General features: G+C 41.9%; 1 protein-coding gene across 1 annotated transcript in view; it reads right to left on the reverse strand.

Moving 5' to 3' along the window:
* Positions 1 to 25,088, reverse strand: part of MBTPS1 (membrane bound transcription factor peptidase, site 1) — a 297,566-nt gene that overhangs the window by 46,417 nt on the left and 226,061 nt on the right. The window contains exon 17 of the mRNA XM_029608668.1: positions 4,960 to 5,084. Coding sequence (XP_029464528.1) covers positions 4,960 to 5,084 — 125 coding nt within the window. The remainder of the gene's footprint in view (positions 1 to 4,959; positions 5,085 to 25,088) is intronic.

Raw genomic sequence — 25,088 nt, forward strand, 5'->3', positions numbered from 1 at the left:
ACCTCTTTGCTTGGAAGAGAAAAGGACCTATACCTACCAAAGGAGTGGATCCTCTGGTAATTTGAGGACCATCCCTGCCTATATATATACTAGGTCTCCCTTCCTCCTATACCAAACCGCTTCAGATGGTACAAAATGCGGCAGCACGAATATTAACAAACACCAGAAGAAGAGATCACATCTCCCCTATCCTAAAAAGCCTTCATTGGCTGCCAGTGCACTTCAGAATTCTCTACAAATCCATCTCAGTTATCTACAAAATCATTCATCAACATACTTCTATCGACCTGCAAATTCCTCTCCTCTTACACAATTCTTCAAGACCTACCAGTGACGCATATAGAGGTTCACTCCAGGTTCCTCCAACCAAAGCCACTAGACATATTACCTTGAGAGATCGGGCCCTCTCTACCGCCGGTCCCCCTTTATGGAATTCCATCCCCCCAGACCTAAGATAGGAACCCTGCCTCCCAACCTTCAGGAAGAGACTTAAGACTTGGTTCTTCAAACAAGCTTTCCCGGACTCCAGCTAATGTCCTTCAACTTCAAGTTCTATAACACAACCAGCTCATTTAACTGTTCGTTGTAAATATTTAAAATGCTATTAACTTTTTCTTTTTCCTTCCTCTCCCAGTTTAAGCATCCCTGTTTTTTGTAACTGCCTTCTTCCGCACTACAGTTCCAGTTGGTTTTTTCTTTCTATGCACCACTGTTTTAATGTAAACCAGCATGATGTGATTTTATCATGAATGCCGGTATATAAAAACCTTAAATAAATAAATAAATAAATAAAATATATTTCCTCAAAACCTGAAACCTATTTCTAGGATGAAAGAGACAAGAACTCTTAAATCTATCCTCTAGCAGTCTGGGCACCTTGGAATTCCTCCCAGACCTTAACCAATTTCTCCAGATCTTCATCAAACAATATCTACTCCCTGAATTGCAGCTTATTCAAATTGGACTTGTAAATAGAATCCGCTGACAAAATGTGCAACCAAAGATGCTGCTGAACAGCAACTATAGATGCCATTCCTCAAGCCAATGTCTGCATTAAATCAAAAGAAGCATCCACCAGATATGGCAGCTGAAGGGATTTATCCACAATTCCTCCTGCACCCACTGCACCAAATGCAAGCCCGATTGGGCCACTATATAGCTGCAAGCTGCCATCTGAAAAGCCATGCAAACAGCCTTATAGGCCTGCTTTAATAAAGACTCAATCCTCCTATCTTGAGCATCCTTAAGTGTTGATTCACCTTCTATTAGTATCATAGTTCATTTAGTCACAGAACAGACTAGTGCAGTGAGTCTCAACCAGTGTTTTGAGACACACTAGTGTGTTGCCAAACAGGCATGAGTGTCGCGTGCTACTTAGTCTCTCATTGCCCTTCTCTCCTCTTCCTCCACTGAGTGAGAGGCAGACATTCTTCCACTGCTGCTGTTGCCGCCCGAACTATCAGAACATTCAAACCCGGCTGGAAGGGAATGGCAGCAGTGTTCGTTGAAGCCAGCAACTGAACCATGGCCTTTTCGTCTTCCTGCCCCCACAGCCCAGAAGAGGAAGTGATGAGTAGCAGGGCACATGGGAAGAAAAGGCCATGCTGCATTCAAAGATAGTGGCAGTAGCGGCAGCATCAGCCCCAAGCAGCAGCACAGATCTGGAGCAAAACTTGAAGCAGCCGGCGATCAGCAAGGTAGACAAGCAGCATTAGCCCACACGGTCAATGGGATTCTTCTTTCCTGGGCCGTGGGGGTTGGAGGAGGTTGCTGCAGCTATCATTTGTGCTCCGTGGGAGGAAGGGAGTGGGAGCGAGAGACAGCCAGCCAGTGTATAAGTAAGAGAGAGAGAGAGAGAGTGCCTATGTGTGATTGAGAGCCTGTAAGTGAGAGAAAGCATGTGTGTGATTGAGAGCTTGGTGTGAGATTGAGAGAGCATGTGATTGATTGAGATCCTGTGAGATAGAGAGAACATGTGTGCGATTGAAAGTCTGTGTGTAAGTAAGAGAGAAAGAGACTGGTCAGAGAGGTGATGTATATATGTATGAGAGAGACAGACTGGTTGGGGAGATGATTGGTGTGTGAGAAAAGAAACTGGTCCTGAGGGTGTGACTGGTGTGTGTGTGTCAGAGAGAGACAGAGATTGGTTGTGGTGCCTAAGGAAGAGGAACGTAAAGACAGCTTCAGCAGCTATTGCTGCTTTTGTTGTATGCTACTGGCCTGCAAGGGAAAGGAGTAGGAGAGCTGCTGGAGAGGGTAAGTAAAGGTGGCTTTTTAAGTTCATTTTTCTTGATTGACTGCCGTTTTAATTACTGATTATTATGTGATGTGTCTGCTGTTTTGAAATATTTTATTAGTGTTTGGAGAATTTTAAATAATTTTTAAGAGATGCTGTTTTTAATTGTTAGATGTTATTCTGTTCATCAGCTGTTTTGAAACATGTATTAGTTTACAATTATTTCTGTGTGGAAATCTATAACAGCTTGGCTTTTTCTGTTTTCCTAATTGGAGATGTATTGGTGTTTAGGGCCTACTTTAATATTTGTGGTGCTGCTTTTTTATAGGTGGGGTTGTTACCATTTGAGTGCATGCCATAAGGCAGGTGTAACTTTGTGCGGATTAGTTTGTGTGCATTATTGCAGATCCTGGTACAATGTTAGGTGCTATATTTCTGTTTCCATTTCTCCAGTTTTGTACTGCATGCAGAGTGGTCTTGTAATTTGTGGTCTTTCGTACTTGGTGAAGATCAGTTCTGTGTGTGTGACCGAGGTGAGGTATTTAACTAGCATGGCTAGTAAAATACCTCATCTTATTTGTTGTGTTTTCTCAATAGGGCTTGCATTGACTGTGAACTGCTGTCTTTTTAGAAGCAGGGCTATTAAACCTGATAGAGGGAGTATGTGTTGCTGTTATTGAGATAACACCAGAAAATCTTTTTTGTATGGTGAGTTGTATGGGGAACGATCTAGTTCTGCTTTACACCCATTGTTGAGGGTCAGGGCTGGGGGGGGGGGGGGGGGGGGGGAGGAGCCTGTGGATGCAAAATGAACATTTACATTTAGCCTTGAGACTGTCATGTGTTCAGTGTGTGTCACATGTGAGAGCCATCTATCAGGTGTGTCCCGACAGAAAAAAGGTTGCAATCCACTGGCTAATGTTTCTACCTTGGGAAATCTCAGCTTATCTCTTTAGAGGTATCAAAGGATACAGTTTAGCCAGCGCTTGCCCCCCACCCCCCCTAGAATTTGCCTCTGGAGATACCCATCCCATATCATTCAAATCCTTCATCGCTTTATGTAAAGGAAAGAATATGGAATGCTCTCTTATACTGACCATAATCGGGGTCTCTGCAGAAACGGTAGTCTCTTCCCTCCTTGTCCTCCGCTATATCCAGCATACAAGAAATAAGAAATCAAGGATGCCAGCTCTTCTTAATGGAACCGATATAATACAGAGGAACCATCCTCCCTTTCAGGAGGAAATTCGCCTTCTTCTAACTTCCCCTCACTAGAAACATCTTGAGACCCTCCTAAATTTATCAAGGGAATTCTCAGACTCCAAAACTATATCATCTTCTGCCATCTTGTTGTCCATCACCCTAGGAGTGGATCCTGGGACTCAACTCTGTCCCATATTGAAAGCATGCTGCAAACACTTGAATTTGGTTGCCCAGGCAAAGGAGGGAGGAGTATCGGAAGAGAGAGGCAAATGTTTCATCTCTGGAGCTACCCCCGAATCTCCTCTTGATCAGCCTAATCAGGCCTTAGAACAGAGCACAGGATGTACACTGTTTTATCTGCTAGACAGAGAATGCGGGCAGGCTGAAGATGTATATAAAGGGTGATGTCAGCGAGCCTATTATTCCCTGTCTCCATCTGCTAGTCGGTGGGCATAACCCATACATCTGGAATGGTCTGAATGAATGATGAGGAATAAGTATATTAGCAAAATCCATGATATTTGTTTTACCAATGTTTAAGGCCAGCTTATTATCAATTAGGCAGGATCTGATGGAAAATAGATAGCTGGACACATTTGCAAAGACTTCAGAAAATGTGGGCACAAATGAAAAACTGGATTCCGTCAGCACAAAGACAATACCTTGCATCGAGGTTACCCAATACCTTACAAAAAGAACTACAAATGTTAAAAAGCATGGCCGACAGGGCCGAGCCCTGGGAGACCTCAAGTGCTCATGAAAAAAGGAAGAGGAGGCACCAACTACTACTCATTGTACATATTTCATCAGGTAAACAATTTTAAAATAGCAGCAGAGATAAAAAGTTGCTTAAACAGGACAGCAAAGTTGCATGATCTAAGGTATCAAACACAGAGAAGATATCAAGGCACACTAAAATGTACACAGTTCCAACATCAAAACTGCAATGGAAAACATCCAAGCTTGAAAGTAGCAATGTCTTCTATGGAAGGGATGAAATCCAAATTGAAACCGGTTCAAGATATGGAGAGTATCTAAAAAATCTTTTAGTTGCTTCAGAACTAATTTCTGCAGGGACAGACAAATCAGTTTCTGGAGTGTCACACACAGGACAGGTTTTAAGGACATTCGTAGAGAATATGTATGATATATATTTGCATACGATGGAGTCAGTACATGCAATTATATCTCATGCATATTCACTGTAAATATCCTGAAAACCAGACCTGTTTGTGGTACTCTAGGATTGGAGATGCTTGCCCCTGCTCGATAAGCTTAGCCAAAAATGGTAACAGTGAGATGGGATGATAATGGGTGGGGACAGTTGGGTTCAAGGGCAGTTTCTAGAAAATTGTTTGAACAGAGGCTTGCTTCAACATAAAAGGCAATACACTTTCAGTTAGAGAGGCATTAATCAATTTATAAAGAAAACACACCTTCATGAGATCTGACAGCCTTCATAACAAATCAGACAAGCATTGGAGGGATAATGTTAGAAGGTTGCTTGTTAGAGAACTTACTGTCATGATTTGCCATGGTAAAATCTCCTTCATATAGTCCATCACTAAAGGCCATGCCCCAGACGGACAGAAGGTCATTCAGAGCTGGAATATTTGCACCTCCAGTGTCTGGCATCCACCACTGCCTAAAAAAGTTACAGAAAAAAAACAGTTGAACACAGTTTTAGCAAGCTTTGTTTAGAAAATTCAGTTGCAAACAAACTACATCATTAAGATTTATTTATTTATTCATTTATTTATTTATTAACTTTTATTTACCGACATTCGTGAAACACATCATGCCGGTTTACAAAGAACTCAGGCGGGAAATACAATAAAACAATATAAAACAATATAACAAAATAATAATATAACAAAATAACAAAGATAGCAGAAACAAAAATCAGAATACAAAAAGAACCAAAATGGAGCAATAACAAAAAGGGGGGAGGAGGGTCGTAGGGAGGGAGGGGAGAAGGCATATTTAGATGAAATAGAAAACAAAGATAAAATAGAAAAGAGGGAGACTATGTACAGTAGGAATATGTACAGGTACTGTTAACTTAAGAAGTACTACGGAAGAATTGGAAAACCGGCCATATTGATTGGGCGGCGGTATTCACTAGGATATAACTTAATTAATGGGAAACTGAGGGTGTAGAGGGAGAGAGGAGTACAGGGGGAGAAGGTGGAGGCCGGGTGGCCCAGGGATCCAAGGGTGGCTAGGGTGGGGAGAGGGGATGGGGGTGGGTTGGGCGAAAGGAGGATGACAGGGCAGGGGGAACTGAAAGGTGTGGTGGCAGGAGTGAGAGGTCGGGCGGGTGGAGTTGGGAGGAGAAGTTAAGTTTGGTTAGTTTCGGGGTAGGCCTGTCGGAAGAGCCATGTCTTGACTCCTTTCTTGAAAATGTGGAGGGATGACTCTTGTCGTAGGAAGGTGGGGAGGGAGTTCCAGAGGGTGGGGCCAGCGACGGAGAAAGCTCTTCCTCTGGTGTGAGTTGAATGAGCTGATTTGAGGGACGGGGTGTGGAGGGTGCTTGTCTGGGTTGTTCTTGTGGGGCGGTCAGAGGCGCGGAAACGGGGCATTTCATCGAGCCAGGTGTGATTATGTTTATGTAGGGAGTTGTGAAGGATGGTGAGGGTTTTGTATTGTGAGCGGAAAGAAATGGGCAGCCAATGTAGGTCCTTTAGGATAGGGGTGATGTGGTCCCTTTTACGCGTACTAGTTATGATTCTCGCCATGGAATTTTGTAGGATCTGAAGGGGTTTGATGGTGGTGGCAGGGAGTCCAAGAAGCAGGGAGTTACAATAATCTAGTTTTGTGAGCATAGTGGTCTGTATGACTGTGCGGAAATCGTGTGTGTGGAGGAGGGGTTTGAGTTTTTTTAGGATGTCTTTAGGATGTCTTTAGGATGTTTTTAGGATGTCTTTAGGATGTCTTCCATTCGAACAGTTTATTCCTAACAAATATCACTGCATAAAGTTTTTGAAAGATCTTTATCTAGCTAGCCATACCAACTTTTATAAGTCAGGTCACAGCTATTCCAATCCTTATTAGAATCTTGTGAGGGCATCACATTATTACAATGCCTTGTAAAAGTCTTCACACACTTGTACATTTTTCACATTCTAACTAAAAAAAAATACATATCAAAATGCCTTAAAATAGGAGTTTTTTTGTTTCACTAATCTATTTCACCTCTTTATGCTTTTATCAAGAAAGAACAATTTAAACCATTTCAAAAGTAATTACTGTATAAAAAAACAAAAAAACTGCATATTTCTTCAAACCATTTGTCACATGAAACCCAAATTAGCTCCAGTTCAAAAAAATTGCCTTAAAGTCCATGGTAAGTTAAATTGAGTCCAATTATGTCCAATCACAGTAGCTGAGCCGATATGAATACTCCTGGATGAAGAATCAAGCTGTTTCTTTTGTATGAAGAGAAACTGAAGCAAAGGTCAAAACATACCAAACAAGAAGCTGGTGAAAACTCTGGGATAATGTTATTTAAAGGTACAGATTTGAGTAAGGCTATAAGAATTTCAATACGCTTGAATATCCTTTGATGCACTGTCAAGTCCATCAGTGAAAAGTGTAAACACGATGAATCACTAAGACACTGCCACCATCGAGCCATCTGTCCAAAATCAATAGCCATAGATTAAGGAAACTGCTGTGGTAGGTCACTGAGAGGCCTAAAATTACTTTTAAAGAATTACAGGTCTCTGGCCGAGACTGGGGAAAATGTTGATTGTTCACCAGTTTCAAGATTACTTCACAAACATGGCCTAAATGGGAAGATGACAAGAAGGAAGCCACTGCTAAAGAAAAGTCATATGATGTGCCACACAATGTCTGCAAAGAAACACTTACGGTACACTGCACACATATGGAAGAATGTTTTGTGGTCCAATATGACCAAAGTGGAACTTTTTGGTCTGACTGCTAAGTGATGTGTGGCGTAAAACAAATGCTGCACATCACCCTAATACTATCCCAACGGTAAAGCTTGATGGTTGGCAGCATTACGTTGTGAGGATGCTTTTCAACAGCAGGGCCATGGAAGTTCGTGAAAATCAAAGGAAAGATGGATGGTGTAAAGTACGGATAGATTCTGGTGGAGAACTTGTTCTAGTCTACCAGAGACTTGGAAATGAGGAGATTTACCTTTCAGCAAGATATTGATCCTAAACACAAAGCAAAAGCAACAAAGGAGTGATTCAACAAGAAGAAAGGAATGTCCTCAAGTAAATCAGTTAATGCCCAGACCTGAATCCAACAGAAAATCTGCACATGCAGTCAACATATGATCCCCAGCCAACTTGAAAGAGCTTGAGCTCTTCTGCAAAGAAGAATGGGAAAATGCTACACCATCCTACTGTGCCAAGTTGGTCGGCATTTCTCTTAAACAATTCATGATCATCATTGCTGTAAAAAGGGGTTTCTATCAAGTGCTGAGTCAGGGGTATGAAGACTTATGCAATAAAGACTTTCTGAGTTTTTTGTATTCTTAATTCAATTTACTTTAATGCATTTTGATTTGTATGCTTTTAGATAACAGAATTAGCAGATTAAGGAAAGGATGCATGAGCCGATGATTTATAAATGTGCAGCAAAGCACTGACTCAGTGGTGAACTGTTACTCAGAAGCTTCTAAATTAACGCTGCCATTTTATATTTAATCCTCCATTGGATTAATAGCCAATGGAGGGAGCAGAGTATGTGGGTAATATGTTCTCTCATGTTGGAGCCTATTAGAATGTGTGCTGCAGAGCTTTGTACTATTTACAGTGCTCAAAGGTCAGATACTGGGAGACCAATAATTAAGGCCAGTGAGAATAAATGCATGAAGTACTGTGAGAAAGTTGCAGGGATTCAGCAAAGGTTTTAATCTGCGAAGTATCCACACGTTATAGAAGGCAGCCTTAACTATAGTCTTGATATAAGGGTGCATAGCTAAATTAGAATCCAGGATGACACCTGTAAAACAAATAGTATAGAGCAACTTTTGAAAGTAAAGACCAAAGGGGTATCCTGGAATGGGAAATGACTCAAGATAATTAACTCAGCCTTGCTAACATTAAGTGTTAATTTGTTGGAATATAACCATTATTTAATTGCTGATAAGCAAATTGAGACAAGATAGATGACTGCAGACCATGGTAAGGGCACAAAAAATGGATGTTATCAGCATACAACTTATAATTGACACTCAGATCTGACAGAAGTTTGTATAAGGGAGACATATAGACGTTAAATAATACAGTTGAGAGCAATTTGAGGGATTTCAGAGGTAATCTGCTGCCATGATACTGTGGGACCAACTCTGACTTGCTAGACTCAACATAGTAATATACAGGTATATCCAGTACCGAGCGGTAGGAAGAGCTGCGTTAGTGCCTGCGGCACCCGCGGTTGCCGCACGCACAGTGCAGCTCACCTACCGCTCGATCCTGAACACTAATTTTATGTAAATGTAAACCGCGTCTAAGAAGGGCCCGTGAAGCCTTAGGCCCGCGCAACCCATTTTACTGGATAGAGCGCCTATACAGTATCCTGGGTGCGCGGGCCTAGCGCTTCACGCCACGCTGGTATCTGTCATTTCAAATGTCATTTGAAATGACAGATACCAGGAAGTCTGGACTGCCAATCCCCCCATCCCTCCTCCCAAAGCAGGGCGCGAAAAGCAGCCTTGCTCCGGGAGGAGGGGAGACTGACAGCAAACTTACTTTTTTTGCAGCCGTCCGGCCATCTGAAGAAGGTATCGTGGCTCCCCTCTGCCTCCCGGGGAAGATGGATGCCAGCACGGGGGAAAGCGGCCCCTGTGCATTCAATTGGCTGCTCAAGACGTGACGTCACATGCCGTGACGCCAAACGTCGTGACGTCACGTCTTGAGCAGCCAATTGAATGCACAGGGGCCGCTTTCCCCCGTGCTGGCATCCATCTTCCCCGGGGAGGGGAAAATACCTTCTTCAGATGGACCAGACGGCTGCAAAAAAAGTAAGTTTAGGCAGGAGAAGTCCAATCGGGGATGCTTCGCCGCGAAGCGAGTTACTTTTTGCTTTTGGTTTTTTTCGCTTTTTTTTTTTTTTTTTGCTTCGCCGCTGTCAGTTTCCCCTCCTCCTGGAGCAAGGCTGCTTTTCGCGCCCTGCTCCGGGAGGAGGGGAGAAGTGACAGCGGCGAAGCGACTTACTTTTTGCTTTTGGTTTTTTCGCTTTTTTTTTGCTTCGAGAGGAGGGAGAGGACTGGGGCTGCCCAGGAGACCGGCACCCAAGATCGCGGCCGGGGCAGGTGAGCGAGGGCTGGAGAAAAGCTTGCCACCTACCCTTACCCCTGCCTCTACCGCAGGGTCAGGGTAGGCGGTAAGTTAGCAGGTTAAACGCGCGACAAAACGGCAGGGAAAGATAGCGATAATCGGGGCGCGGGTTACGGGATGCTAGGGAATAGCTAATTCGCTCGTTTGCATGCAATATCCATGCCGCGTGCGGAAGGGGTTGGCCGGGGATTTTAGGACGCGGTAGGAGTAGGTTAAAGTGGATTCGGGATCGCAGGAAGGGATAACGCGGCCGGAAAGTGAGTAAAACGCGGCTTAGGAGCAGGGTAAACGCGGCCGCACTTTACAGGATAGACCTGATAATGATGACAGCAGAAAAAGGCCAAATAGTCCATCTAGTCTGCCCAGCAAGGAGCAGTATATACCTACATAAAAAGGTTGAAAAGTTCAGTTACTCACCTTGGAAAGGTGTTAAGGTAGTGTGAATTGGTTTGATTAGGTACCAACATCTGTTAATCAGGACAGCAGTGAGTCACTCAGGCTGACTAACTGAAGTGTTAAGCTTGTGTGATTGATTTGATTAGGTACCATCATTTGTTAATCAGGACAACTAACTGTAGTGTAAATCTCCAAAAGGATTGTTTTGTACTAATTTACCTTAGAAGTACAAGATATATTGCAAGGGAAGAGCTCAGTAACACACAATGCACAGAGGAGAGGATCACTTTGCTGGTGGCTCAAAGGAATAAAGAGTTCTGCTTGGGAATTTTTTTTTTTAAGTATTAGGGAGAAGTAAACTATTGGGCTATATGAATTACTGTGTTTTGTTTTTTAAATAGTGTTTATAAACAGAAGTTAGTAGTTTTGTTTTTTAAATAGTGGGGTTTTTTGTTTTTTTTTAAATCAGTAAAACAGCTAATAAACAAGTTAGTGTATTGGTAACTGTTTGATTCGAATTTCCTGCCACCCCCTGCCGTTGATGCAGAGAGTAATGTTGGAGATGCATCAAAAGTGAAGCATAAGGCTTAATGGTTTAGGGTAGTAACTACCGCATCAAGCAAGTTATCCCGATGCATCTTTACCCAGACTGCACATATCAATGCCTTGTTGGATGTTGTCTGAATGTAAATCCTCTTTTCCACATTTCCCCCTGCCATTGAAGCAGAGAGCAACACTGGATATGCATTCAAAGTGAAGTATCAGGCTTAATTGGTTTAGGGTAGTAACCTCTGCAATAAGCAAACTACCCCCACAATTATTTGTTTACCCAGACTGTACAATTCAGAGCGGGATAGGCCATGAACCTGAAGGGTGAAGCGGGAAGAGCTTGGAGCAAAGTGGTACTCACAGGGTAGCAGTGAAGAGAAGAACCCTTGGTCCGAGGTGCAGGATAGGCCCTTAAGGAGTGAGTACCTAGGAGCACCAAGGGTACCTGGAATAAAGCAGACAAGACCCCCGAGTGGGTGTCCTGATGGTTAGGCAGAATACCCCGGAGGGCGAGTAGAAGCGAGAGGCCCCCCGAGGAGCGGGTACCCAGAGCTTCTGTAGGCAGCGTAATACCCTGGAGGGTAGTGAGGAATCCAAGCGAGCAGCTTAGAAGCGGTCAGAGTAGTAAAACCTTGCTAACTCATTGAATTGGAGCGGAGGTTTAAATACCCGGAGGTACTGATGTCATGCGGTGGGGCTGCCCCCGAGGTTCCCGCCATGACGTGTTCAAGAACGTGGGCAGTTTGCGTGCGCACGCCCCAGGAAGAAGCAAGGCGGACGGGGACGCCCATGCTGGCTCGGAGATGCCGAGGGTTTCGGCAAACAGCAGCAGAGGCAGCCATCCTTCCGAAGGAGGAGGAGAAGGGTAACAGAGAGGTGAGGCAGAGCGGTCGCACCTGTCTGCGACTGACTAACGCAACAGTTGTGTATTTGGATTTTCAGAAGGAATTTGACAAAGTTCCTCATGAGAGGCTTCTGAGAAAAGTAAAAAGTCATGGGATAGGTGGCTATGTCCTTTCATGGATTACAAACTGTTTAAAAGACAGGAAACAGAGAGTAGGATTAAATGGACAATTTTATCAATGAAAAAGGGTATACAGTGGAGTGCCTCAAGGATCTGTACTAGGCCCGTGCTTTTCAATATATTTATAAATGATCTGGAAAGGCATACGACGAGTGAGCTAATCAAATTTGCAGATGATAGAAAATTATTCAGAATAGTAAAATCACAAACGGATTGTGATAAATTGCAGGAGGACCTTGTGAGACTGGAAAATAGGGCATCCAAATAGCAGATGAAATTTAAAGTGGTTAAGTGCAAAGTGATGCATATAGGAAAAAAATAACCCATGCTGTAGTTACACAATGTTAGGTTCCATATTAGGAGCCACCGCCCAGAAAAGAGATCTAGGCGTCATTGTGATATTCTCAACGTTCCTCGGTATATAAAAATGTTTAAATAAATAAATAAATAAATACTTTGAAATCATCGACTCAGTGTGCTGTGGCAGTCAAAAAGCAAATGATGTTCGGAATTATTAGGAAGGGAATGGTGAATAAAACAGAGGATGTCATAATGCCTCTGTATCGCTCCATGATGAGACCGTACCTTGAATAATGTTTGCCTCCTATTCTGATCACCACATCTCAAGAAATGTTTGCCTCCTATTCTGATCTCCACATCTTAAGAAAGATATAGTTGCGATGGAGAAGGTACAGAGAAGGGCAACCAAAATGATAAAGGGGATGGAACTGCTCCCCTATGAGGAAAGACTAAAGAGGTTAGGGCTGTTCAGTTTGGAGAAGAGACGGCTGAGAGGGGATATGATAGAGGTCTTTAAAATCATGTGCACTCTAGATCAGGTAAATGTGAATCAGGTATTTACTCTTTCAGACAGAAGGATTAGAGGGCACTCCATGAAGTTAGCATGTAGCACATTTAAAACTATTCGGAGAAAATTCTTTTTCACTCAATGCACAATTAAACTCTGGAATTTGTTGCCAGGGGATATGGTTAGTGCAGTTAGTGTAGCTGGGTTTAAAAAAGGTTGGACAAGTTCTTGGAGGAGAAGTCCATTACCTGCTATTAACCAAGTTGACTTAGAAAATAGCCACTGCTATTACTAGCATCAGAAGCGTGGGATATACTTAGTTTTTGGGTACATGCCAGGTACTTGTAGCCTGGATTGGCCACTGTTGGAAACAGGATGCTGGGCTTGATGGACCCTTGGTCTGACCCAGTATGGCAATTTCTTATGTTCGTAACTGCCACTCCATGCAGATTACCACCATGCATTCTTTTAAGGGTTGTAACTGCCACTCCGTGTAGATTACTCCCCCCATGCTTTCTGTTAAGGGTAGTAACTACTGCTCCATGCAGTTTATCCCCGTGCGGAAATGTTATACCATCCCTTTCTTTAAATCTTTAGGGATCCGCAGTGTTTGTCCCATGCTCTTTTGAATTCATTAACTGTTCTCATCTTCACCGCCTTGTATGTCCCTGGAATGTCCTTGTAGGAGGACATTCCAGGCATCCACCACCAGATAAATAGGAGGCAAACCAGCTTAGCACAAAACCAGATACCCTCATATCACTTAAACAAGATAGCAGAATTTGATGGTTCTGGTTATCAAATGCAGCAGTTATGTAAAAAAGAACCATGACATAACTATTGCCATTGTCAAACCCACGCTAAATAGTATCTAAAATGGATAACAACAAGGTTTCCATAATTAATTTTGGAAACCAAATTGTTATTGATCCAAAATTGTATGATCTTCTAGAAAATTGTTAAACTGATTTAATATGGCTGCCTCAAGAACTTTGGACAGAAATAGTTATGATGATATGGGATGACAGTTTGTCAAAAATGAAGGTTCAAGAGATGACTATTTTAGAACACGTCTGATATATCCTTGCTTCAGACCGGAAGGCACAAAGCCATATTGAAAGGAGAAATTCACAATTTTAGCCAAAAACCCCACTAATGTCATAATGTAGTGCATTAAGAAAATAGTTGCACATAAATGTAAAAGGGCATGATGACCCATTTTTCTTTCCTACAATTTGAATGACATCTTCACTCAGCTGTAGAAGATCCAACAAATATCAACAACTCCCAGGAAGATTTATTACAGAGCTTTGCAACTTTATTAATTTAAAAAATTCCATAATCTCCTCACAAATATAGTATTATGCAGCACATGTGGAGATGCATGATTATCAGTTAGTAGCTTCACAGTGAAAAATAATGCATGTACATTGTTGCCAGCAGACTGGATTATTTTTCTTTTTTATAAATTTGTATTTATTTCTTTTTGAATAATAAAGCTTTCTGCTGATTCAACTTGTGCCCTATAATTATTCAGACATGCTCTATAGACTTCTAGATTAAGTGGAGATTGAGACTTCCACCAGTGGCACTCATGGCATTGCAATATTCACTCAGTGACTTCAAGAGTGAGACTAAACCATAGGACCAAGCTAGACCATTGTGGATGGATAGTTCTCAATGGAATCAGTTTATTAACAACATTATGTTGCATCTGTAGCATTCTGCTATTGAGAATCGGAGATATTTTCAATGACTAATGTGAATATGCGTATAGGCATCCTTTAGGTTCAACATGGTTAAGAACATAAGAACATAAGAAATTGTCAAGCTGGGACAGATCAGGGGTCCATCAAGCCCAGCATCCTGTTTCCAACAGAGGCCAAACCAGGCCACAAGAACCTGGCAATTACCCAAACACCAAGAAGATCCCATGCTACTGATGCAATTAATAGCAGTGGCTATTCCCTAAGTAAACTTGATTAATAGCAGTTAATGGACTTCTCCTCCAAGATCTTATCCAAACCTTTTTTGAACCCAGCTACACTAACTGCACTAACCACATCCTCTGGCAACAAATTCCAGAGCTTAATTGTGCGTTGAGTGAAAAAGAATTTTCTCCGATTAGTCTTAAATGTGCTACTTGCTAACTTCATGGAATGCCCCCTAGTCTAGATAATTTCTAGATGAAGAATTGTACTGAGCAAGTTTATTTTGAACTTTTCTATTTTCAAAAATTTGTTTAGCTTTCTTAAATCTAGGAAAGGACACAACTCTCCCAATTTCTTGGGGACAGAAAATATCTCAAGTAAAATCCTGTCCCTTTATGGGAAATGGTTCTATTTCTTGAGCTATAGTAAGGACTACACTTTGCTTTTTAATAACTGGAATTGGTCAGAAATTGAGTACTATTGGCACATGGACGGAGTCTGAGGTAAAGTCTGGAAAGTCAGCCCTTTTAAACTATATTGAGCTCCCATTGGTGATAAAAATGACAAAGACTTCCCCCTCCTAGAAGATCCTTTAGAGGGCCTGCCGTAATCAAAAACTGAGAAGGTTGATTTGATTTTTGATGGGCTTTATCTCTGGGGTGAGGCTGCTCAGACTGAGACTTCTGCAGAGATGACCATTGTAGTGAGTAATACTGATATCTTTTTCTGGAACTTTTTCTTGCAGATTGAGGTTAGTATATTTTATAATATGGATTAGGCTCAGTTGTGGATGCCATTAAGGCTTGTAATATGCTGAAGTGATATTTTATGATATTCCCTATTTCCTTTATCCCCAAAAAGGTTACCTTTACAGCAAGAAGTACATTGTCATGTACATCCTCTCTGATTCCTTATGCCATGCTAGCCTCTTTGTTCCAATTGCTAGGGCCAATGACTGAAGTATCATCAAATGAATCGCACACAGATTTAATTCAATATTTACAACATATATCAACAACATTTACAAGCAGTATTCTTTTCTGTTGTATATCAGGAGAGATCTTCTGACGCTTCCTTAATCTTTGTGTGAGATTATATATGTACTGTACCATCTGAAACTAATGGGCTGAAATTCTATTTTGCAGCATTAAAAAATGCAAACATTTACCATCTATGTTATCTAGAAACTTTGGCTCTTTACCTGGAGGAGCAGTGAAATATTTTTTTTTTATTTCTTTGCTCTTTTTATTGCTGCTACTACTAAGGAGTCATGAGGGAGCTGGACCTTTACATATGCTGGACAATGTTGGACTTTATATTTTAAGTTGATCTTCTGGCTACAAGCAAGTTAGAAATTGGTGTGTTCCATACTTTTTACTGAAAGTCTTATAGGATCTTATGAATTGGAACAGCTAGTGTTTGGTTGGGAGAGTTTATAAATGTTAGTAATCCTGGAAAGTCTTCAATGGGTTTTTGTAAAGAAAATGATACATTTTGTGACATCTTCTGAAAGAAAGTTACATAAGATGAATCATCTTATGGAGCAGTGCTTCTTACAGGTTCCAGATATGACTCTTTAGATAAACGTGGAGAATCTTCCATAGATCTTCCTGGCTCTAACTGAAGAGACTCATAACCAATTCTTCCTGTGCACTTTGCTAACTGGAAACTGGACTTTCCCACCATACAGATGGCAAGCCACTATCCTTAGTGCCATGCTGGAAGCTTCAAATGAATGCTTCAATACAGACTCAGTCTTCCTGACTTGTGCATCCTTCCACTCTGCTCCACCTTCCACAGGTATCATAGTCCGCTTAGTAATCGGACAAGCATTTTCACCTTTGAAAACTGCTGTCTCTCTCTTGTGAAACTAGAGCATACAACTTTGCCGGTGAATGCCCCCCCCCCCATTTATTTATTTGTATTTATAGCCCACCAATGACAAAACTCTAAGCGATAATTAAAAAAAAAAAAGCCCAAACCAAGACACAATCAGCTGAACAAATAAACTGATCACGAGAACATTGCTGTGAAAAGTTGCCTGAACAAATATGTTTTAAATAATGCTTTAATGTTCACCTCTAGAGAAATCCACTTCAGATCCATAAGATCCTTAATCACTGTTGTAAAGGAAATGATCTGGAAGGCTTCCTGATACTGACCACAATAGGATCCTCCAAAGACCGGAAGACTCCTCTCTTTTCTCCTCTGCTATATTCAACGTACTCAAGGACTGCATAATTAAGTTTACCAACTCCTCTCTATGAAAAAGATGGACCATGGCAGAGTTATCCTTCCCTTTGGGATCAGTGTCTGGTAATTTCTTAAAACCAGTTAAGGAATCCTCTGAAAGATGGATTTCTACTCTTCTAAGTCTCTATCGTGCTCCACTCTAGGCCTTTTTTTTGCTGATCATGCTTTGGAAGGGGTTAGACAACCCGGAGCGGATCCAGGGTCTGAACCCTGAAGCTCCATCTCCCTGCTAAGCTGCAATGACACTGAGATGTATCTTGACCAAAGAGGTACTGAGGCTTAATGACAAGAGAAAGAGGAGATACTGAAGATCTCTGATGCCAAAAGAAAAGGGTTCAAATGACTGAACTCACACCATGCAGAGAAACTCTTCCACTTGAAACTGGGGAAGGTTTCCTAGCTGAGATCATAATGTACTCCACAATCTTGGGATGTGTTGAGAAGGAGCAAGGAGGATACTACTCAGTGCTCAACATTCATGCCGGGAGGGCCAAGAATGGAAAGTTCAAGTGGCAAAGTTTTCTGTTCTCCTGGTTGATCAATGCCAGAAATCTCTCAAGTGGACTGGAGGCTAAACTAACAGATGGAGGAGATAAGGGTACTACACTTGATACGGTCAAGTTTAGGCTATGAGAATGACCCTCATCCAGTCCTGATGATGAGAGGAATTGGAGGGTATGCATACAGCAGACTGATGCTCCAGTTTAACATGAAAGCATCTGTAGCTACTTGATCTCAAGGAACAGAACCTTCCAGCTTCCTCTGACACAAACAGGTTGATCACTGGGGATCCCCAATGGAGAAACAAAGTCAGCCCCCATCTCCTGATCTACAGATCACTCACAGGGTTGCAGTACTCTGCTGAGCCGGCCCACCAGCTTACTCTGAATGCCTAGAAGATAGATCACTTGGACGGACAAGTTACAATGAAAGGCCCATGACAAGATCTGCAAGACCTCTTCACAAAAGGTATATCCACCCATGTCTTCTTGTTTATTTACTTTCAATATGGTTACCTGATTGTCTGTTTGAAGTAAGAGTCTCCCTCCTGAGAGCAGGTGTGAGAAAACTCAATGTATACTGGATGGATAAGTTCCAGCAGGTTGATCTGCTCTCTGGTCCAGATCCCTGGAGTGTGCCCCCACCCCCTATTGAGAGTACTGGAACACAGCATCGTTTGATGAGCTGTGGCATGCAATGGAATTCCTATTGCCAGAACCTCTGGGTTCACCTACCATTGCAGAGAGGCTCACATCTCCTGAGTCACTGATATAGGATGAGATAATGGCTGAAGAAATTGATCCCATTGTTGCTGAAGGTCCCACTGTAGACCTCGCATATGAAGGTGAGTCAGAGGGACTACATGGAACCCTGCTGCCTTGTAGCCTGGTAGGACTGATCTTGCTGATGTATGATCCTATAGCAGAAGGGACCTTGCAAAGATCCGTTGGAATCCTGGCCCTCTCAACAGACAGCCAGGCTCTCTCCTGAAAGGAATCAATCCAGGATTCTATGAACTGGATTGTCTGGGAAGCAATCAAGTTGGATTTTGAACCATTTATAACTCCAGGGATAATATTAGGCAGGGGTGGGCAAGTCCGGTCCTCGAGGGCTGCAAACCAGTCGGGTTTTCAGGATACCCCTAATGAATATGCATGAAATAGATTTGCAAACAACTGAGGCAGTGTGTATGCAGGTCTCTCTCATGCATATTCATTAAGGACATCCTGAAAACCCGACTGGTTTGCGGCCCTCGAGGACCGGAATTGACAACCCCTGATATTAGGTTAATCACTGTATGGAGTAACTCCAGTATGCCTAATGGGCAGACACCCATCATAAACTATTTTATTTATTTTAAAAAAATATTCCTATTCTATCTTTAACAAAAAGATATATTAGGTCGATTACAACAATGGCAGAAAACAAATAAATACATTTAAGTAAATTAAAACAAAAACACAAAACAATAATAGCAATGGCATAAAAAATTACACAAATGAACATACATTAAGTACCAGAAAAAGTACAATAGCAGAAAAAAACAAATAAGCATATTTTGGTAAATTAAAATAATATTAAAAAAAATAAAAAATAAATACAAAATGACAAAAATTTACACAGGCGAAAATATATTAAGTGCCAGATAAAAAAAAGCTTCTTTAAACAAATATGCCTTAAGGAGCTTCCTAAACATCTTTATATCATCACAGGCATGCAAAGCTCCTGGTAGAGCATCCCAGAGGGTTGGCCTGGCCACCATAAATGACCTAACCCGTATTTCCTGTAATTGTGCATCACGAATGGAAGGAATTACTAAAAAGTACTTGTTTGCAGAGCACAAATTGCGCTTTGGAACATACAGCAGATCAACCAAATAGGAAGGTCCTTTTAACTTCAGGACCTTGAAAACAAGTATTAAAATTTTAACCTTCAACCTAAAGTTTACAGGCAACCAATGAAGTTTCATAAGCCAAGGGTAGCAAGATCACACCTCTATCCCCCAATCACCAATACAGCTTTGAACGATACAGTCTGCAGACCAACGAAAATGGAATTGCAATCATCTACAATGGACAATGGTTCGAAAATCGTCCTTTTCAAGTACGTGTTTTAAACATTGCAATATTCTCAGTTTAAAATACCTCCTTTTTAATGTGTTCTGGAGATGGTTCTTAAATGTTAACCGGCTATCGAACACTACTCCTAAACTACACACCAATTTTTTGAACTTAATATCAGTATTGAGTAATGTTCTGGGTCACAAGAGAAACATATTTCTTCAGTTTTGCGAGCATTCAATATTAGGCGATTCTTTTTCATCCAGTCGCTGAGTTGAACACAATCTGTAATGCAGCCTAGAGTGGCTATAGGGTTGCTCCATATAACATATAGTTGTAGATCATCTGCATAGAGCCTAAATGTTATGGACTGAGATTCCAACAGTGAATACAGTGGTCTCAAATAGATATTAAACAGTACCACATCTAAAACTGAGCCCTGTAGAACCCCACTGCAGACTTTGAGCCACGAAGATTGAACACCTTGGGAAATATACCTGTTTTCTAGACTCAAGAAATGACTTAAACCATACTAAAACAACCCCCCCCCACCCCCGCCAATTCCAGTTTCTTCTAAGCTCTCAAACCAATATGCAATACAGTATCAAATGCCAATGAGACATCAAGAAACAAGGCAATAACAGATTCTTCCTTGTCAAACTCAAAAAGTAAAAAAATCCAGCTCAGAACAAATAAAGTCTCTGGGGTGCGTTTCTGTCTAAACCCACATTGATATTTATGTAAAATTTTATTTTCATTAGGAAAGTCTATTAGCTGAGAATAGACTATTTTTTCTAAAAGTTTACCCAGGGTCACAACATTTGAAATTGGACGATAACTAATCATCTAGGTACGGGAACACACACTCTCTGCCAGACACTTTGTGAACACCCTGGGTGCAGCTAGGAAGCCAAATGGGTACATCTTGTATCGATAATGCATGCCCCTCCATTACAAACCTGATGAATTTCTGATGGGCAAGGTGAATGGCAATGTGCACATATGAATCCTTCAGGTCCTTTGGCACAGCCAGTCCTTTGGCTGAATGAATAGCAGAATTGTCAGGAGAGAGTTTATCTTGAGCCTCTTCCAAACTAGCAATTTGTTCAGGATCTATAAAATCAAGATAGGCCTTAGCCCACCTAAACTCTTGGGAATTAAGAATTATTGGGAAAACACTGTGTCACACTCCCACAGAAGGATAGACTATGGTCTCCTGATATAGAAGAGATGTTACTTTTAGCTGCAGCTAAGCCAACAGGGCAATATAGATATCTGCTGGTTAAGAAGGCATAGAAACCATAACTTGTCCTTTGTGATACAGTCCCACTCTGGAAAAAGGACATGAGCCTTTTCCCACCAGTGAAGATGAATAGTAGGGGCATAAAAAACTCGCCCCAGTTTTGGACTGTGTTTGTTGATCTTAGTCTGCCTTCTTTCTATCACCTGACTTCTGACAGAAAGATACTGAGGATGAGAAGGTGGGGATAGATGTCTCTGAAAAGGGCAGATGGACCTCCACTAATAAAAAGGCTGCATGCAAAAGTAATGATACAGCCCACTGGATACAGTGGGCTGTTCTGCTGGCACTGTAGACCAGCGCTTCTCAACTAGTGTGTCGCCAAACACCGGCAGGTGTGTTGCGTCTCCCGGTGTCCCACTGCCCGTTACACTTCCCTTCTCCCTTTTTCCAGCCCCCGCGGGCCAATTGGAAGCCTCCTTTCTTCCTACCCTTATTGTCCAATGGGAAGCTTCCTTCATTCTGCCTGCCCCCGCGCAGGCCAATCGTAAACCTCCTCCCTTCTACCTACCAGTAGGAGTAGGAAGAAGGGAGGAAGCCTTTGATTGGCCGGTGAGGCAGGCATCAGAATGCCCGGGGGTGGGGTGAATAGTTGAACCCCGACCAAGCAAGGCCGCCACAGCCTGTGGCAGCGAAGAAGAAAGCCGACCCCGACCGAGGCCACCACGGGAGCCCATTCCCGTGGTGGCACAAAAAGAAGGCCCGCCGGAGTAAAGCCGCGGCGGAACTGGAGCCCATCCCTGCAGTGAAGGAAGAATACATTTTTGGTGAGAGCTGGTGTGTGAATGAGTGCCTGGATGAGAGCTGGTGTGAATGGGTACTTGGGTGAGAATGGGTGCCTAAGGGAGAGCTTGTGTCTGTGGGTGTGAATGAATGCATGGGTGAGAGCTTGTGTCTGTGGGTGTGAATGGATGCTTGGGTGAGAGTTTGTGTGTGTGGATGTGAATGGGTACTTAAGTGACAGCTTGTGTATGTGGGTGTGAATGGGTGCTTGGGTGAGTGCTTATGTGTGTGGGTGTGAATGAGTGCCTGGATGAGAGCTGGTGTGAATGGGTACCTAAGTGAGAGCTTGTGTGTTGGGTGTGAATGGATGCCTGGGTGACAGCTTGTGTCTGTGGATGTGAATGGATGCCTGGGTGAGAGCTGGTGTGAATGGGTGTGAGAGCATGTGTGTGATTGAGAGTTTGTATATAAGAGACCATGAGTGTGATTGAGAGAGAGACTGGTCAGGAAGATGACTGGTCATGGGGGAGAGAGAGAGAGAGAGAGAGAGACTGTCGGGTTGTGGGCACTAAGGAAAAGGACTGTGAGGACAGAGCTTCAGCAGCCCTTGCTGCTTCTGGTGAGTGCTATTGGCCTGGAAGTGAAAGGAGTAGGAGAGTTGCTGGAGAGGGTAAGTAAAGGTGGCTTTTTAAATTTACTTTTCTTGATTGACCGCCATTTTAATTATTGGGTATTATGCGATGTCTGCTGTTTTGAAATATTTTATTGATATTTGGACATGTTTTAATAATTTTAATGAGTTTTTAATTGTTGGATATTATTCTGTTCAGCAGCTGTTTTGTAACATTTTTAGTACAGCTTTACAATTATTTCTGTGTGGGGCTCTATAGCAGCTTGGCTTATTCTGTTTTCCCAATAGGAAATGTATTAGTGTTTAGGGCCTGGTTTAAAAGTTGTATTTCTTAGCTAGGATTGTTACTTTTTTATTTATTTATTTCAAGGCCTTTTTTTTTTTTTTTTTAACACCAACATTTGTAGGTACATCTGTTTTAGTGTGTTCTATAATACAGGTGTAACTTTGTGCGGGTTAATTTGTGTGCATTACTGCAAATCCTGAGAGTCTGTTAGGTACTATATTTCTCTTTCCATTTCTCCAGGTTCGCACTGCATGCAGAGTGGCCTTTTTGGTTTTCCATTCCAGTTTCTGTCTCCTTATTTATAATTTGTGATTTTTCTGTACTTGGTGAAGGGTGTGTGACCGAAGTGAGGTATTTAACTAGCATGTAGGCATTTGTATCAATCTTACTTGTGTTTTCTCAATAGGATATACATTAGTGGTAAATTACTGTCTTTTCATAAGGAAGGCTATTTTGCCTGGTAGTAAAAGCAGTTTGTTTTGCTTTTACTGGGATGTCATTAGAACCAGAATATCTTTTTTGTATGGCGAGCTGTACAGGGTAATGCCCTAGTTCTGCTCTGCACTCATTGCCGGGGGTTGAGGGGATTCCTGTGGATGCAGAGTGTAGGTTTACATTTAGCCCCGTGATGGTCACATGTTCAGTGTGTCACACATGTGAGAACCATCTGTCAGGTGTGTCCCGGCCAAAAAAAGGTTGAGAACCACTGTGTAGACAATGACTGCAGAGTGGCCTAATATTCCTTAACCAGGGCGACTGTCTCCTGCACCTTGTCCTCATACAGTTTCTGCCCTATGCATGGGACATCCATTAGGCAGAGTGCCACAGCAGTGCCCCTTTTGTAGTTGTACTAGCAGATAACCCTACAGAAAACAAGAGACAGGCTTCTCTTTGGTCTGCATATTCGGCACCCTCAAAATCTGGTGCCCTAGGCAACTCCTATGCTTAAATTCAGGCCTGGCACTAGGTGATCATGAACATCCTCCTGGAGCTTGCTTGCTCGCTCAAAACCAAGTGATCCACCTGGCTCCAATCCACACTGCTGATATTCTGGCTGCAGTACTGAAGGCTTCATAATTTTACCAGATTAATTGTTTTCCACAATAGTCCTGCTCTCTAAAGCACATTGGAACTCAACCTGACAAGAGTCTCCTGAATCTGCCAGAAGCTTCAGCTTTAGTTCTGCAATTGGTGGAATACAGTTCTGGAGCTAAGCATCAATCTCTGGAAGTCTTTCTTTCCTTATCAACTTCCTCTGGTCTTTATTAGGAAATGTGTTGTAATGCTCCCTTAAAAGTTTTGCCCGTTCCAATTCTGATCCGCCAGCTGAACTACTCCAAATCCATGAGAAGCTTGGACTCGGTACTTCGAGTCGATCTTGCCACCAGCAGGCAAAACATTAGTGACTACTAAATTTTCATCAGAAGATTTTTTTTAGAAGATTGAAAACCAGGATGGAGACTGACTCTCAAGTAGGCTGAATAAACTGCAATAACCCAAAAACATCCGTTCTTGGGTTCTCCTCCTTCCTAAGATTAAAAGATAGCTTATTCATCATTTTCTCCAGAAAAACAAGGGTAATTAATGACCCTTTCTCACTATGGGTCAAAAAAGGGGAACGGTTAGATTGGGTGAAGTAAAGTATGAATGTGGCTTTCATTTTGAAAGCCCTGCATGTATTTTCCAAATGTACATTTGCATATGCTTCAAAGCAAGTGCAAACGTACACAGGTACCAAGTACCTGTTGTGCACCACTGTCTTAATTTTCAAAGGGAAACCCCACATGGAGGTTCACTTGGAAAATATATGTTTGCAGACCTATGGATTTGCAAGCCCTGCATTACATTTAAAAATTGCCTCTTCTGTGTACACAATGTTGTGTTCCATATTAGAAGTTACCACTCAAGCAAAAGACCTTGGAGTCATCATGAGCAAAACATTGAAGCTCTCAGCTCAGTATGCGGTATTAAGAATTAGTCAGAAAGGAAAATAAAATAAAAATGAGAATATCAAAATGCCTCTGTAGTGTGAGCACACCTCAGCTCTTATGTACAGTTCTGGTTGCCCCATCTCACAAAAGATAAAGCAGGAGGGCAACAAAAATGGTAGAGGAGATGAATAATTATGAAGAACTAATGAACAGGTTAAGACTCTTCAGCTTGGGGAAGAGAGGACTAAGAGGATATGATAGAGGTTTATGTGGAACAGTTATTAGGGAAGTTTTATTTACCCTTTGAAATAGCACTATGACCAGGGGAACTCCACGTGCAATAAAGCAGTGGATTTTGTTACCAGAGGGAGTGGTAAAGGCCAACTGATTCTTTTTTTCCTTTACACTTTACTTAAGGGGTAATTAGAAGGAGATATTAAACCCCACGGGTTTAGAGGGGTAGAAGGGCACAAAAACAATAAAATAAGGGAGGTATAGGCTTGGGTAAAGAAGGGTGATGAAGTTTGAAGGGTTTTAATGTGGAAAATTTAGCTATTAAGACTTTTATTTTGTTTTATATGTTTTTAAACTTTAATGTGACACTATTTTGTATTTGATTTAACTATGTAAATCATTAGTGAGATATATGTTTTATGGGTTATGGACTTTTTGGAATTTTTGCTACTGCAAATTCTAATATTGTTAACCGCCTTGATATTAACTTGAAAGTCGGTATACAAAGTCAAATAAATAAATAAATAAATAATATTGCTGGGTTTAACAAAAGGTTCGGACAAGTTTCTGGAGAAGAGATCCATTAACAATTATTAGCCAAGTAGATATGGGGATTGCTACCTCTTGCTAGCGGGAGTGAGCAAAAGTGAAAGGATTTCTCTGTTAGGATTTGCTGGGTACTTCTGAGTAAACCGGACCTGCCAC

This window comes from Rhinatrema bivittatum, chromosome 7, assembly GCF_901001135.1.
Source record: "Rhinatrema bivittatum chromosome 7, aRhiBiv1.1, whole genome shotgun sequence".
Classification (NCBI taxonomy): Eukaryota; Metazoa; Chordata; class Amphibia; order Gymnophiona; family Rhinatrematidae; genus Rhinatrema; species Rhinatrema bivittatum.